The sequence below is a fragment of the Nycticebus coucang genome, chromosome 12 (genome assembly GCF_027406575.1).
Source record: "Nycticebus coucang isolate mNycCou1 chromosome 12, mNycCou1.pri, whole genome shotgun sequence".
In the NCBI taxonomy this organism is placed as follows: domain Eukaryota; kingdom Metazoa; phylum Chordata; class Mammalia; order Primates; family Lorisidae; genus Nycticebus; species Nycticebus coucang.
In genome coordinates, this window is record NC_069791.1 from 101,206,067 (window position 1) to 101,220,245 (window position 14,179).

General features: G+C 54.4%; 1 protein-coding gene across 1 annotated transcript in view; it reads right to left on the reverse strand.

Annotated features, from left to right (window-relative positions):
- Window positions 1–945: 945 nt before the first annotated feature.
- Window positions 946–14,179, reverse strand: part of CORO7 (coronin 7) — a 63,690-nt gene continuing 50,456 nt past the window's right edge. Inside the window, exons 10-28 of the mRNA XM_053554314.1 lie at window positions 9,250–9,304; window positions 8,748–8,805; window positions 8,512–8,657; window positions 8,341–8,433; window positions 8,058–8,189; window positions 7,491–7,617; window positions 6,920–7,095; window positions 6,308–6,416; window positions 6,140–6,226; window positions 5,917–6,059; window positions 5,739–5,843; window positions 5,571–5,656; window positions 5,036–5,177; window positions 4,859–4,948; window positions 4,177–4,293; window positions 3,780–3,915; window positions 3,249–3,340; window positions 2,710–2,796; window positions 946–2,583 (exon numbers count right to left, since the gene is read on the reverse strand). Of these exons, the coding sequence (XP_053410289.1) occupies window positions 2,578–2,583; window positions 2,710–2,796; window positions 3,249–3,340; window positions 3,780–3,915; window positions 4,177–4,293; window positions 4,859–4,948; window positions 5,036–5,177; window positions 5,571–5,656; window positions 5,739–5,843; window positions 5,917–6,059; window positions 6,140–6,226; window positions 6,308–6,416; window positions 6,920–7,095; window positions 7,491–7,617; window positions 8,058–8,189; window positions 8,341–8,433; window positions 8,512–8,657; window positions 8,748–8,805; window positions 9,250–9,304 (1,987 nt within the window). The 3' untranslated portion in view covers window positions 946–2,577. The remainder of the gene's footprint in view (window positions 2,584–2,709; window positions 2,797–3,248; window positions 3,341–3,779; window positions 3,916–4,176; window positions 4,294–4,858; window positions 4,949–5,035; window positions 5,178–5,570; window positions 5,657–5,738; window positions 5,844–5,916; window positions 6,060–6,139; window positions 6,227–6,307; window positions 6,417–6,919; window positions 7,096–7,490; window positions 7,618–8,057; window positions 8,190–8,340; window positions 8,434–8,511; window positions 8,658–8,747; window positions 8,806–9,249; window positions 9,305–14,179) is intronic.

Sequence of the window (14,179 nt, forward strand, 5' to 3'; positions counted from 1 at the left end):
CTTGAACACCTAGTCTCAAGCAATCCTCCTACCTCAGCCTCCCAAAGTCCTGGGATTATAGGCGAACTACCAAGAACCACTCATTTCTTTTTTTTTTTTGTAGAGACAGAGTCTCACTGTACCGCCCTCGGTAGAGTGCCGTGGCGTCACACGGCTCACAGCAACCTCTAACTCTTGGGCTTACGCACTCTTTTCTTTTTTTAATTAACAGCTTTATTTATTTATTTATTTAGAGACAGAGTCTCACTGTGTTGCCCTCGGTAGAGTGACATGGGATCACAGCGCACAGCAACCTCAAACTCTTGGGCTTAAGCAATTCTCTTGCCTCAGCCTCCCAAGTAGCTGGAACTACAGGCACCCACCACAAGGCCCAGCTATTTTTTTGTTGTTGCTGTCGTCGTTTAGCAAGCCTGGGCTAGGTTCAAACCCACCAGACCCAGTTATGTGGCTGAGCTACACCACCCAGCTACAGGTGCCAAGCCACCTAGCTATTTTTTTTGTTGCAGTTGTCATTGTTTAGCAGGTTGGGGCTGGGTTTGAAACTGCCTGCCTCCGTGTATGTGACTGGCACCATAACCACTGAGCTACAGGCGCTGAGCCTAATTAACAGCTTTGTTGAGATATAATTCACACACCATACAATTCACTCTTTTAAAATGCACAGTTCAGGCTTGGTGCCTGTAGCTCAAGCGGCTAAGGCGCCAGCCACATACACCAGAGCTGGCGGGGTCGAATCCAGCCCTGGCCGCCAAACAACGACAACTACAACCAAAAAGTAACCAGGTGTTGTGGCAGGCACCTGTAGTCCCAGCTACTTGGGAGGCTGAGGCAAGAGAATCGCTTAAGCCCAGGAGTTGGAGGTTGCTGTGAGCTGTGACACCACGACACTCTACCCAGGGCGACAGCTTGAAGCTCTGTCTCAAAAAAATAAAATAAAGGGCGGCACCTGTGGCTCAAGGAGTAGGGCGCCGGTCCCATATGCTGGAGGTGGCGGGTTCAAACCCAGCCCCGGCCAAAAAAAATAAATAAATAAAATAAAATGTACAATTCAGTGCTTTTTAGGACTGTGTTCACAGAGCTGTGGACCACCAACATCTAGTTCCAGTGAATTCTAGCACTCAGTCTCCATCTTTTTTCCCCAACCTTTGGCAATTATTTCTCTTTGTTCTGTCCCTACAGAATTGCCTGTTCCAGACATTTCACAGAAGGGGAATCATATAGTGTGTGACCTCTGTGATTGGCTTATCCTGCCTTTCTCCATCCCCTGTAGGGTATTTTTCCCCAAAGCTCTTCTCACCCCCTACCATATTACATAATTCATTAATTTTTATGTCTATTATTTATAATCTGTTCCCTCCCACTAGTACATGAATTCCCAGTAGGCAGGATGTCTTCTCTTTTCTCTATTCTTGGATGTCAAGCACCTGGAAGGGGGATTCCGGCACATGACAGGCAGATGCCTTGGGCTAAGTGCTGCACCACTGCCCTTTTTCCCTTTCATCCAACTCTCCAAATCCTTCTCCGTCAGTGCCCACCAGTGTCTATGTTCTTCTCATGGATCCTCCCAGGTCTTCATGTCTTTCCTCTCAGCTGGAATGGCACCTTCTCAGAACCTTGAATACTCCACATCCCCTGCATCCCAGTCACTGCCTTTCACACAATTCACCTTCTTTACAGCCTTCTCCACACACCCTTTGCTCACTTGCATGCAATCTGGCTCCTTAAGTGACAGGCTACAACAAGCTGAAGCTCCTTGGAAAACCATGTCTCCCCCAGTCACTGGAGCAGACCACTGCCCAGAACACTCCTGGGAGCCTATGTGCTGGACACAGTACTCCCAGTAGCACACAGTTATCCAGGCCTCAGGAGTAGAGTGAGGCTGGGATGAGGGGACCCTAGGACCACCCACATGCCTGTCCCTTCCCAACCAGCCCAATGACCATAACAGCACAATAGTGGCCAGCTTAGAAAAGTTTAATTGTTGAGAACATTGGGTATATACGAGCTAGTCCCTGTGGGGCTCAACATCTCCCTTACTGGACCACCAACTCTGGGATCCCCCTAGTCCTGGCTGCAAGCCTAGGGAACAGGGCAACTGCTCCCAGGCCCCTGAGGCTGGTGCTGCTCCAGACAGCCTAGTGGGGGGCCAGCCCCAAGGCTCTTGCCCAGAACTGGAGCAGCAGGCAAGATGGGACAGTGTGTAGTAACTGAAGGTTGCTAGATGAAGCCAGCCCAGGGTGGAACCAGCCTAGGACAAGGAAGAGGGTAGGGTGCAGCAGGGAACCCAGGGCCTGCCCAGGGACATGCTCTTTACCACCCCAGGCCCCCACACCCCTGGCTGCACATGCTAAAGGCAGCTGAGAAGCAACAGCCAGACTCAGAGAAAACAGAGGTCAGAAGATCCATAGCAGCTATGGAGGAGCCCAGGGCCAATAGGAAGCCAGGGCTTCTGGGATGGGGGGTACCAGGCCCAGAGAAGCATCTTCCAGTTTGAGAATGAGATGTGAAGTGTGCAGGGGCACCTAGGAGGTGGCAGTGACAGGCAAGGCTGGAGGCCAGAGGTGGTCAGCAGGCAGGCTAGTCCTAGGGTGATAAAGAAGAGTGGCATGAAGTCAAGAGGGCCCAGGAAGGGGGTTGGGGGGGGTGGTGCCCCAGGGTACACGGGAGAGTGGTCCTGCCATTCAAGAAACTGGGCCACTTGCCACTCACCCATTCATCCTCGTCCACACCTTCAAAGGAATCCTGGGGGAGTGGGTCTTCCCGGTTTCCTAGCTTTGCCACCATGGCATTCAGTAGCTGCAAAGGAGGTGAAAGAGGTGGACAGGGAATAGGGCTCCCCAGCTCCAAAAGCATCAGATGTCCCTCCAGTTTTAGCCCCAGCAATATTGTGAAAAGAGCCATTTTAATTAGAGCCCTGACAAAGTTGATGAGCTTTCATTGAAAAAGACACAAACAGTGACAGGAGAGTCAGAGGCAGACTGTGACATATGGCACCAGAGATAGGGGCTACTCTTCCAAAACATTTCCTCAAACACTCAAATGTACTCCAGGGTTCATTTGGGTCCAAACCTCCAGCATTAGCTGGGTTTGGCCTCACCAGGGTGGGCTCTCATTGCCCTCCCCAGTTTCCCAGGCCCCACCAAGCTCTGGTGTGGAAGGGTATGTGACACGTGGCTCTTCTACCCATCCAGGGACAATGGCAAGCCTGACCCCATCTCTTCTGCACAATCATATCCCTCCCTGCTGACCTCTTCCTTCTTTTGCTGGTCTGACTTTTCTTCCAGGTACTGCGCTGAAGATGGGGCTCGACGGGCAGGTGCCTCACGGGGGGCTTGGCTCACTGGGACAAGGCAAGGACAGGTATCAGAAAGTCCCTAGGGCGGCAGGTGCTGGTCCCATATGCCAGAGGTGGCAGGTTCAAACCTAGCCCTGGCCAAAAATCCAAAAAAAAAAAAAAAGAAAAAAAAGAAAGTCCCTGGGTTGGAGCTCATTGGTGCCAAATCCTAGGGTATTCTGTGGCATAGACCCCAGAGGTGACATAACAGCCACTGAAACCTTTGTTCACTAGGCCCGCCCTAGGTACCAGCGCATGTGCACTTGCATGTGTGTGTCTGAGGTGGGGACCTCCCTCCAGAGGCCCAGAGACAGTGTGGATACAGCTACCATATCCCTGGGAGTGCCAAGGGTCTCTGCAGGCCAGCAAGAAAGACTTGGCTTTCTGCCCTTTTCTCCACCCTCCTCACCCCTGGTGCTTCCCCACATCCGGCCCCTCAGTCCACCTGGGGTCATGTCCGGTGGCTGCAGGCTGAGAAGCCGAGGCTGCCCATTAGCACCCCGCAGCCAGGCTTCTGCACTAAGCACTGGCTCCCAGCTCACAGCCGTGTCTGGGAACACATCATCCTGGAAGAACTCTTTCTGTAGGGGGAAGAAGGGGCTGTTTTGAGATCAGAGGCCTAGGGCACACTGGTGTCCATCAGGAGACGGATATGGCAAGACCTGGAATTCTCCCCTGCGTCTAGAATTTCCATGAATTTCAGAATCTCGGTAGAATAAGGGGGTAGGTATCGCCAACAAACGATGAGTAAGGAAGTTTTAGGGCAGGGTCAGACAGGACCTACAGCCTGAGGGGTGCTGGGAAGGGGGCTGGGCATTGGAGTCCTTGGCTTCCAATCTCACCCTGACTCGGGGAAGCCGGAAGGCCACGGGCTCCAGGGAGGTTTGGCGCAGCCGCAGGCATCGGGCAAACTCTACTTCCCGCACATCACACTCTGTCTTAGGCAAGAGAATGAAGCCCTGTGGAATCAAAGGGTTAAAGTTGGAGCACCACCAGGATGGACCACCAGGACCATGGCCTATCCCTGCACAGTGATGTACTAGTAATGTTGCACAACTGAGTCTTAGAAGGGACAAGCCATTATGTGCTGCATTTGCCTATTTCCACCATGGACCATGTCATACTACCAGCTCAGTGGACAGACACTGGGATGAGATACACGGTAATGCACCACATGGCCTTCCCACCGTATGAATCCAACAGAAGGATGTGCACAACCACAACTTCACAAATAACAGTAAAATCCAGCAAAACAATCAGGAAGTGAAAAACTAAGGGTTCATTACCTTAATTTTTAGTATATTTATTTACTTGTAGATTTGTATTGCAGTTCATATAGTTTAACTTTGTATAGTTTAGTTATTAATAATGGTTAGTATAACAACTACTCTCAAAATTCCTAGATGTCACCCCCGCCAGCTGCTGGGCACAGATGCTCCATTGGCCCCTGCACTGCCCCACATGACCACAAGGAGGCGGAGAAGCACACAGTTCCATGTGTGCCCAGGGGTGAGGTGGCCTCACCTTGTGGGGGTCAGAAGACATGAAGCTGTTGCACTCCAGGAAGAAAGGGGCCTCAGGGAGCAGCTCATATAAGAACACGCGAGTGTCGCCCTGAGGGGGTGGAGGGGAGCAGTGTCGGTCCTACACCAACTTTAATACCCCCACCTCCTCTCACCTGCCGCCCATCCTCCAGCCCACCTTGCCAGTAAGGAATACCAGGCCCGTGTCTGGGTCGTAGCTGGGAAGCAGAGTTGAGGGGGCCACATCAAGTCCTAACACTGCTAAGGGGCCGCCTGCCAGGGCCTCAGCCGCATAGAGGAGCAGCTGGCGCTCACTTTGGCTGCAAAGGAGGGTCAGGGGCAGAGTGGGTCCTTAGAGATGAAGGGGTGAGGACAGGGCCAGTCCCAACCTCCCATCAAAGCATCTGCCCATCTCTCAGGCCCTTCCAGCCAGCCTAGTTCAGTTTCCTGGGCCTCACTTAGGCCACTTAAGGCCCGGGTTCCTTGTAGCAGAGCCTCATCCTCTCTCTCCCAACCCACCCACCCACCCATCCATCCATTCACCTGCCTATATCCATCTACCACTTATCTTCTCATTCATCCATCCCTCTACTCACTCAACCATCCAACAAGGGGCAGGGACAAGTTCTGCAAGCCTGAAAAGTGTGTGTGACTTTTGGGAAGGGGACACAGGTGCTGTTGAAGCCTGGAAATAGCAGTCCCTGAGTCCTCACCTGTCAAAGCCGGATACCAGCAAACAACGACCATCACACACCCAGACAACACGCGCTCCACGGCCCCCCTCGGGCCCTGGCCCTTCCTGTTGAGAGATATATCACATGAAGCTCAGCCAGGGCTCCCCAACAGGGTCTGAAGGCCACCCCTAGCCCACATTTACTCACCTGCAGGGGCTCAGGGCCACTCCGGGGCTCATAGACCCGTACCCGCCCATCTCTGCAGATGGTGGCCAGCTGCTGTCCATCAGGACTCCAGGCCAGGCCAAAGATCTGGGGACAGGAGGGAACATGAGACACAGCCTCTCACCTCATGGCTGGGGCCCTGCCTCCGTAGATGTTCTACCTGGTCTTGGTGGCCCTGCAGCCTGAGCTGCTCAGCTCCAGCCTGAAGATCCCAGATGCGAACAGTGAGGTCATAGGAAGAGGAGGCTAGCACATTGGCTGCCAGTGGATGGAAGCACAGGGAGTAAATCTTCTCTGTGTGGCCTGGCAGAGAAGCACGGGGTGACAGTGAGCCCTCAGGAGTCAGTGCCCATGCCTCTGTCCCCATCCCCGGTCCACCTGACCTGTGAGCACAGCCTCTGGTGTGGTAAGCACTTCTTCCAGGCCCTCCAAGGGCACCCGCCACAGTCGGATCCTGGCATCCTCGCTGGCTACAGAGAGTGGCATCCTATCACTGCAGGGCCCATTCAGGCCCCTAGACCCTCCTTCAACCAGGCACCGGGCCTCCTTACCCACAGCAAGGCGGTGAGGGTCGAAAGGGTCCCAGGCCAGATCAGTCACAGCTGCCCCATTCTGCAGTGTGGGCAGAGCCATGTCGGGCAGGCGGCCAGGCTTCTGCAGCTGCAGGAGGTGCCCCCACCCAGCAGTCCATTAGTGCCAGGCAGGAGAGCCAGTCCCCAAGGGATGCGAGACAAGCAGTGCACCTGGCCCCTGCCCTCTGCAGCAGATGCCCCTACTGTTGCATGGCCCAAGCTCTCTGCCTTAACCATCTTTGCTCTAAGCCCAAGTGTCAACCATGAGGCCCCAGAAAGTGAGTGGATAGCAGTGTGAATTGGTGGGAAGAGCTCAGGTTTGTGGCTCAGGTGGCCTGGGTTTGAATCCCACCTCTACCACTTACACGGCTATGTGACCTGGGCAGGTTACTAAATCTCTTTGTCCCTCTTCATCTGTAAAATGGGGAGAAGAGTAGCACTCCAGTGGGGTGGCTTGGAGGACTACAGGACAGGCCGAATAGGTGCTTGGCGCACAGTTTGTGTTCAGTGAGTTGGGTGCAGGTGGCTAATGCCCTCAGCACCCTTGATGCCTCCACGGAGCAGCAGCCCTGGCAGGGTGGGGGCCCTCACCTCAAGCACTGCCACCTGGCCACCGTTGCTGAGCAGGGGAACAGCCACACGCAGCCGATTGGCACAGAAGCCGTTGCTCTCACCAGGCGTGGTAAGGTTGAGCCCTTTGAGGTTGGTGATATGGCTGTCTCGGTGCAGGACAGTGCCCTGAGCATGGCGGAACTTGGAACTAGGACCTAGAGGTGGCAGGGACAGGGAGCTTCATGTAAGGACATTGTCCTTCCCCACCCTGTGCTGCAGGCCTGGCTGCCAGTGCCCCTCACCACAGGTGGGTACACAGCATGGGCCTGGAAATAATGCCTAGGCATAAGACCTTTGCTCCTCAGAGAGATCTCAGAGGAACCTGGGAGCTTCAGGGTGTTACCAGGAAACCAGTGCTCCCAGAACCCTCCCATCTTGCAGGAGAGCCCTGCTCCAGCCCCCAGGGGACCCATGAGTCTGGATGAGTGGGGATGCCCTGGGTGAGGCCTCCCCTCAGGGTGGGACAAGACAGGGCTGGAGTACAGAGGAGGGTGATGAGGATGGGGCAGCTCCTATGATAGGGTGTGAGCTCTGCATTCGACCCACTTACCCAGCAGGCTCTGCAGTGACCTCTGGCTGGGGCTGGTCCCAATGCCACTGGTGCTGGAGTGCGAGGGCCCCAGGCTGGAGGGTGTGGATGGTGAGGTCAGCGAGCTGAGTGGTGAGGAGAATCCCTCCTGGGGGAAAGTGCAGGTGAGTAGACAAGTCCCCGGGCATGCTGGCCAAGGTGTGAAGGTACAAAGAGGTGCTAGGTGACTCCATGGACATTACTCTGTACCCCCTCCCCAGGGCCACCAAGGGCACTTGGAACACTAGGTGGGCACAAGCCCCAGCTTCAGGGGAGGAAAGGTCAGGGGAACACAGGAAGGCTGGCTGAACTTCAGGGCCTAGGGACAGCAACCCACCTTTTGGGAAGATGTGCTAGCATTTCAAGAGCAGCCAAAAATCTAGATTTTTTTATGTGAAAAGTCTTGCTTTTTAGGTGTTTGCTCAATTCAGGAAATAAACTATTAAGTTCCTTTCTGACATTTCATCTGTTCCTGTCTCTGCTACCAAGCCTGTTGGAAAGATGAACACTGCACCATCCACAGGAGACAAAGTTAGCCCCGATACTTACACTTGGGTCTATGTCATCCATGGGTGGCTCCCAAGGCTGGGGTACATCAGCTGGGGGCTCTGCAGGGGGCACCAGGCAGGATGTAAAGCTAGGCCAGGGTCGGCTGGCTGGGTTGAGGCTGACCTTCTGTACCTGTGGGGAGACTGGCAGCTGAGGCCATGGTGGGCACGGGCTGTACAATTGGGAGGGAACCCCTGGGTGGGGAGCAGGGCAGGGTTGGAGACACAGGTAAGCCCAGCTGAACTGGTGCACAGCCACTGGGGATTGCCAGGCCTTGGCCTACCTGCTGGCTGCTCCCAGCCCACCAGGTGTGGGAGTCAGAGGCAGGCACACAGCCTGCGGTGTCTGGAAATAGGTCCTCATGAAACTCCATAGCCTGGTGGCAGACAGATGGCCAGTGAGGCCTGGGCCCCCCACTCCCTAGCCACCTGCCCCTAACGCCAGACCCCCTCACCTTGCGGGGCACATGGTAGCTGATGGGCACAATGGCTATGTCGCTCAGTTGTAGGATGCGGAGCACCTCGCAGCCCATGACGGCTAGTGCCCGCCGGGGCACGAGGGCTGCGCCCCGGAGCACGCTCTCCAGAACACACTGCGTCACTGTTGAGGACATCAGAGGGGAATAGGCAAGGTGGGCTGTGGGAGGGCCGGGGGAAAGCTGAGAGAGGACCTCAACCAGGCGAGGCCTACCTGGGCTTAGTGCCGGCTGCTGTGGGGTCACCTCGTAGCAGTACAGCTGACTCTCACCCTGCAACAGGCCCAGCCTGAGCTCCATGTGCTGCCTAAGCCCTGGCAGCCTGGGTCACCCAGGTCTGGCCCCAGCTCCCTCCAGCCCTCCACCAAGACCTTAGCCACAGAACCCAGCGGAAGTCTGCAGATCGCTTATATGTGCCAAGCTGAGCCCACGGTAGCACCAGCTGTGCATCAGCATTTATGGAGCCACATGTGTGCTAACGCTACTCTGTTCTCAGCCTGCTCCTGGGAAGCCAATGTGCTGGGGGAGTTATAGTCACTTTCGGCTGCACCTGTAAAGATGCAGAGAAGATGCAGAGGCCCTGGCAGGAGGCCGCTCACCTGGCCATCACGGGACTGGGTCAGCAGCCTGGCTGCCCTGTCTAGTTCTTCCTCTCCCTAGGGCACAGGGGCTGGGTCATGGGTGGTAGACATGGGTGGGCCCCAGCTTCTGGCTCACCTTTCCTGCCAGTACCAGGAGCCTGGAGTCTGGGTCCAGCAGGGGCACCAGAGACCTGGAGAGAGAGGGCCAGGCGGCAATGGCAGATGAGGGGTGGCAGAAGGACTGAGAGCCCTCCTGCTAGGCAGGAGCTCCAAACAGTGCCCTAGTGACCAGGAGCTCTAACCTCCTCCCACTGCATCCAGTCTTGTTCCCAGACCCTTGGCCCCCTCTCTCTGTGTTGCCAAGAGGCCCAAGTAGGGCACACCACCTGGCCCAGTGGCTCCTGCCCCATGGACCTCCACCTGACCATGTCTGTTATTTTATTTTATTTTACTGTTTTGAATTAGAGTCTTACTTTGCCATCATTGCTGGGGAACGTGAGGGGGATGCTGCTCCACCCCACCCAGTGCTTCCTGTGGGTAGGTGGGCTCCAGATTTACACCAAGATTTGGGGGCATCTACTCAGTTGCCCCACACTCCTTGGGCCTCAATGATATGGTAGAGACTCAGGAACTCCTGCTGAGGCTCGGCGCCTATAGCTCAATGGCCAGGGTGCCACCCACATACACCAGGACTAGCAGATTTGAACCCAGCCCAGGCCTGCTGAACAACAATGACAACTACAACAAAAAAATAGCTGAGCATTGTGGTGAGTGCCTGTAATCCAAGCTACTTGGGAGGCCAGAGAATCGCTTAAGCCCAAGAGTTTGAGGTTGCTGTGAGCTGGCCGAGGGCAATATAGTGAGACTCTGTCTCAAAAAAAACAAAAAAACAACTCCTGCTGACTCGAAGTCCCTAAGTCCTGACACTCTGCTTGGTTCAGCTTCAGCCCTTGCCTGTCACTGCCTAGGTATCACACCTCCCATCCCAGGCCTTGTGGTGGCCCCTTTTCAACCCCCCACCCATCTAAGAGCTGCCTTCCAGCTTCTGAGGGGAGTGGGGGCCCAGAAGAACTCTGACAGATGCCTTCTTCTGCTTCTGTTTGTTTCTGGTCTTAGCTTCTTTTTTTTTGTTTTGTTTTGTTTTGTTTTTGTAGAGACAGAGTCTCACTCTATGACCCTTGGTAGAGTGCCGTGGCCTCACCCAGCTCACAGCAACCTCCAACTCCTGGGCTTAAGCGATTCTCTTGCCTCAGTCTCCCGAGTAGCTGGGACTACAGGCGCCCACCACAACGCCCGGCTATGGTCTTAGCTTCTTATCTCTGCAAGCCTGAACCCCTGCTCTGACCCTGACACTCACCCTCAAACAGAACCCTAGTGCCACTGTGGTCATGGAGTGAAAGGTCACCCAGCTGTAGCAGCTGCCTCTATCCCTCTCCTAGGCAACAAAGGAGCCAGCCTTGCCCCAGCCCCATTCTCTCTTTGCCAGCTGCCCACCACATCTTCCTGCCCACCTACCCTCCCCACCCTGCCAGGAGCCACAGTGAGCTGGGAGGCTGGGTGGGGCCCTGAGTGTCTCCACAACTTCCTGGAGTGCCCTGGGCTGGTCACCTGTGAGTAATGCAGGCCTTCAATTAGTTTGGGCCCACTAGGGTGAGCCAGACTGCAACTGCCTTTCTCAGCCCAGCCTGACCACTGCTTGCTGCAGCAGAGGGTGGATGGGGGACAAAGGTGCTGTGTGACCTGGGATGCCCTCTACACTGACACTGGCTCCCAGAAGGAGGATTCCTTCAGTAACTCTAACAGGGCTTTCATTCACTCATTCATTCACAATCATTTATTCCTTTGATGAGCTGGTCTATCCCCAGCCCTTGGCTGGACCTGCAGGTATAGCCAGAGAAAAACATGACAGACTCCACACAGAGCTTAAGTTGTTCACAGTCTGATGCGAGAGACAGACACAATCCCACAGATGAATACACAAAGGAAAGGTTCTCTGAGAACATGAAGCTGGGGCAGGGGACTTGGGCCCTGGCTGGACCATGACAGGTGGGGGTGCTCCCTATGGAGAAATGAAACACATCACAGGGAAAGAGTTCTAGAGAAAACAGCATATGCAAACGTCTGGCAACAGGTGAGCACATAGCCTATTTGAGGAACCAGAAGGATGACATGCCTAGTGGCCCCGGCAGTGAGGATGAGGAGCTCAGGCTTGGGATGAGATAGGCAGAAGCCAGATGGAAAAGGGCCTGGTGCATCACAGGTGAGTTCTCAAGAAGTCAGGCAACAAAAAGCTAATGGTACGTTTTAGGCAAAGGGGGATAGGAACCAGATTGGCACCGCACAGAGATCACACTGGCTGCTACACGGGGACAGGCTGAAAGGAAAGGGAGCAGGTGTGGCTCCAGACAGAGGCTGAGAGCAAGAGGGCTGTGCAGGGGTTCCTGGAGCCCTCAGCTGCCCTGGTAGGGATTGTGGAACAGGCACTGATGGTGGCCAGCCTCCCTCATCCTGCTCCACTGGCCACCAGCAGGCCCACTGACTCAGGTACTGGGGCGAGGGCAGGAAGTCAGGGAGGGCAGGACTGGCTCCTCTGACAGGTCAGGCTAGTCTTCCTTGCCTCAAGCAGAGTCATCTGGGCAGCTCCTCCAGGCAGCATCATCCTGACTGCCATAGCACAGGCCAGGGAAAGGGGTTATGGCACCAAGTCCCAAGGATTGGTCAACAGCTGGCACAGGCCTGACCCCAGGCCTCTTTAAGAGAGCCGAACTGGGTCTGGGTCCAGAACGTTGGACATGAGCCCAGACTGGCAAAGAGCCAGTGGTGGTATCAGCTGGTGCCAGCACCTCTCCTGCCATGACTTAGGGGCCTGCCCAGACTGAAGTCTGCTCCCGGAAGTAGAGGACAACTGTGGCACCCACTGGGTGGCACAAGGGGGCTTCCAGCCCCCTGAACATCCCTGCCTACTCTTCCAGCACTGCTGCAATGAGCACACAATGCTAGCACCAGGAGTGCTGGCTTCACACAGCAGCCTCCAGACTCTCCCCACTTTCCCCTCTAGCACCTTTCTCTCCCTTTAGGGTCCTTTCTCACCAACCCAGACAGCCTGTCATTACCCACAGTCCAAAGCATAGTCCAGGTCTCTTGGATCTGTCCCTCTCATGCAGGGTGGTTAGGCCCTTGGACCTCACCCACACTCCCTAGTTCCCTCTCTCCACAGAGATTGCTAGTAACCAAGTTCTAAGAGAGTGATGAAAAGATTGAGCAGACTGGGAAGGGTCCCCTAGAAGTTGCCCTTGAGCCTCTGGGTGAATGGCACCTATGTAAACCCAAAGCATGGGATCAAGGAAGGGTGGACATGCGGTGCCTGTGGCTCAAAGGGGTAGGGCGCCAGCTCTATATGCTGGAGGTGGCGGGTTCAAACCCAGCCCCGGCCAAAAACTGCAAAAAAAAAGGAAGGATGGACACATTAGGGAGGTGGGGTCTCTCCTCCTGCAAGAACTGGCCACAGAAGTAAGAAGCAAGAGCTCATCAGGAAGTCCTGTTCCTTGGAGAAAGTTAAGCTGGAGGCTCTGGAAGCCCCTCCCAGGCCCTCGGCATCTGTGGACACTTTTGAGGGCCTCAGAGGACACATGGCCCAAGGGAAGAGGCATAGGAAAAGCTTGACAAAAAGCCATTTCGCACTGATGGCAAACTCAGATGCTTCTGGAGCCAGGCAGGAAACTGGAGTGAGTGAAGAGCCTGGCGTGGGACAAGAGGGAGAGGCGGGGACTTGGGTGACCTGTGAGTTTGAGCCTTGGCCAGAGGAGGTAGCTGTCACTCAGCCCCAGCTGAAAGTTCCTGTTCAAGGCAAGCTGGGAAGCCCCATTTAAATGTGAAATCACCTGATGTTGTAATGTTAACAATGCCTGCAAAGTTTTAAAAACTCCCAGCACTTTGGGAATCCAAGGCTGGAGGATGACTTGAGGACAGGAGTTCGACAACAGCCTAGGCAACCTAAGTGAGATCCTGTTTCTAAAAAAAAATTTTTTAGGGCCAAGTACGGTGGCTCACGCCTGTAATCCTAGCACTTTGGGAGGCTGAGGTGGGTGGATTGCTTGAACTCAGGAGTTTAAGCTAGAACATGTCTCTAAGAATACCTGGGCACTGTGACAGGTGTCTATAAGTCCCAGCCACTCAGGAGGCTGAGGCAAGAGGATTGCTTAGGGCTTGGCACCTGTAGCTCAAGCGGCTAAGGCGCCAGCTACATACACCTGAGCTGACAGGTTCGAATCCAGCAGGGCCTGCCAAACAACGACGGCTGCAACCAAAAAGTAGACAGGCATTGTGGCAGGCGCCTGTAGTCCCAGCTACTTGGGAGGCGGAGGCAGGAGAATTGCTTGAGCTCAAGAGTTGGAGGTTGCTGTGAGCTATCATACCATGGCAGTCTACCCAGGGAAACATCCTGAGACTCTGTCTCAAAAAAATAAAAATAAAAATAGCCAGGTATTGTAGTGGGCTCCTGTAGACTCAGCTATTCAGGAGGCTGAGCCGAGAGAATCACTTGAGCCCAAGACTTTGAGGATGTGGTAAGCTATGACACCACAGCACTCTACTGGAGATAACAAAGTAAGACTCTGTCTCAAAAATAAATAAATAAATAAAATAACCAGGCACACACCTAAGGTCCTAGTTACTTTGGAGGCTGAGGCAGGAGGATTGTTTCACTTGAGCCCAAGAGTTCAAGGCTGCAGTGAGTTATGATTGAGCCATTGTACTCTGGTCTGACTGACAGAATGAAACATCTCTTTAACAAACAAAAAAACCTGGCCAAGCACAATGGCTTATGCCTGTAATCCTAAGATTCTGGGAGGCTAAGGCAGGTGGATTGCTTAAGCTTAGGAGTTGAAGCCCAGCCTGAGCAAGAGCGAGACCCGTCTCTACTAAAAATAGAAAAACTAGCTGAGTGTTGTGGTGGGAACCTGTTGTCCCAGCTACTTGTGAGATTGAGGCAAGAGGATTGCTTGAGCCCAGGAGTTTTAGGTTGCAGTGAGCTAGGTTGATGCCACAGCACTATAGTCTCAAAAAAC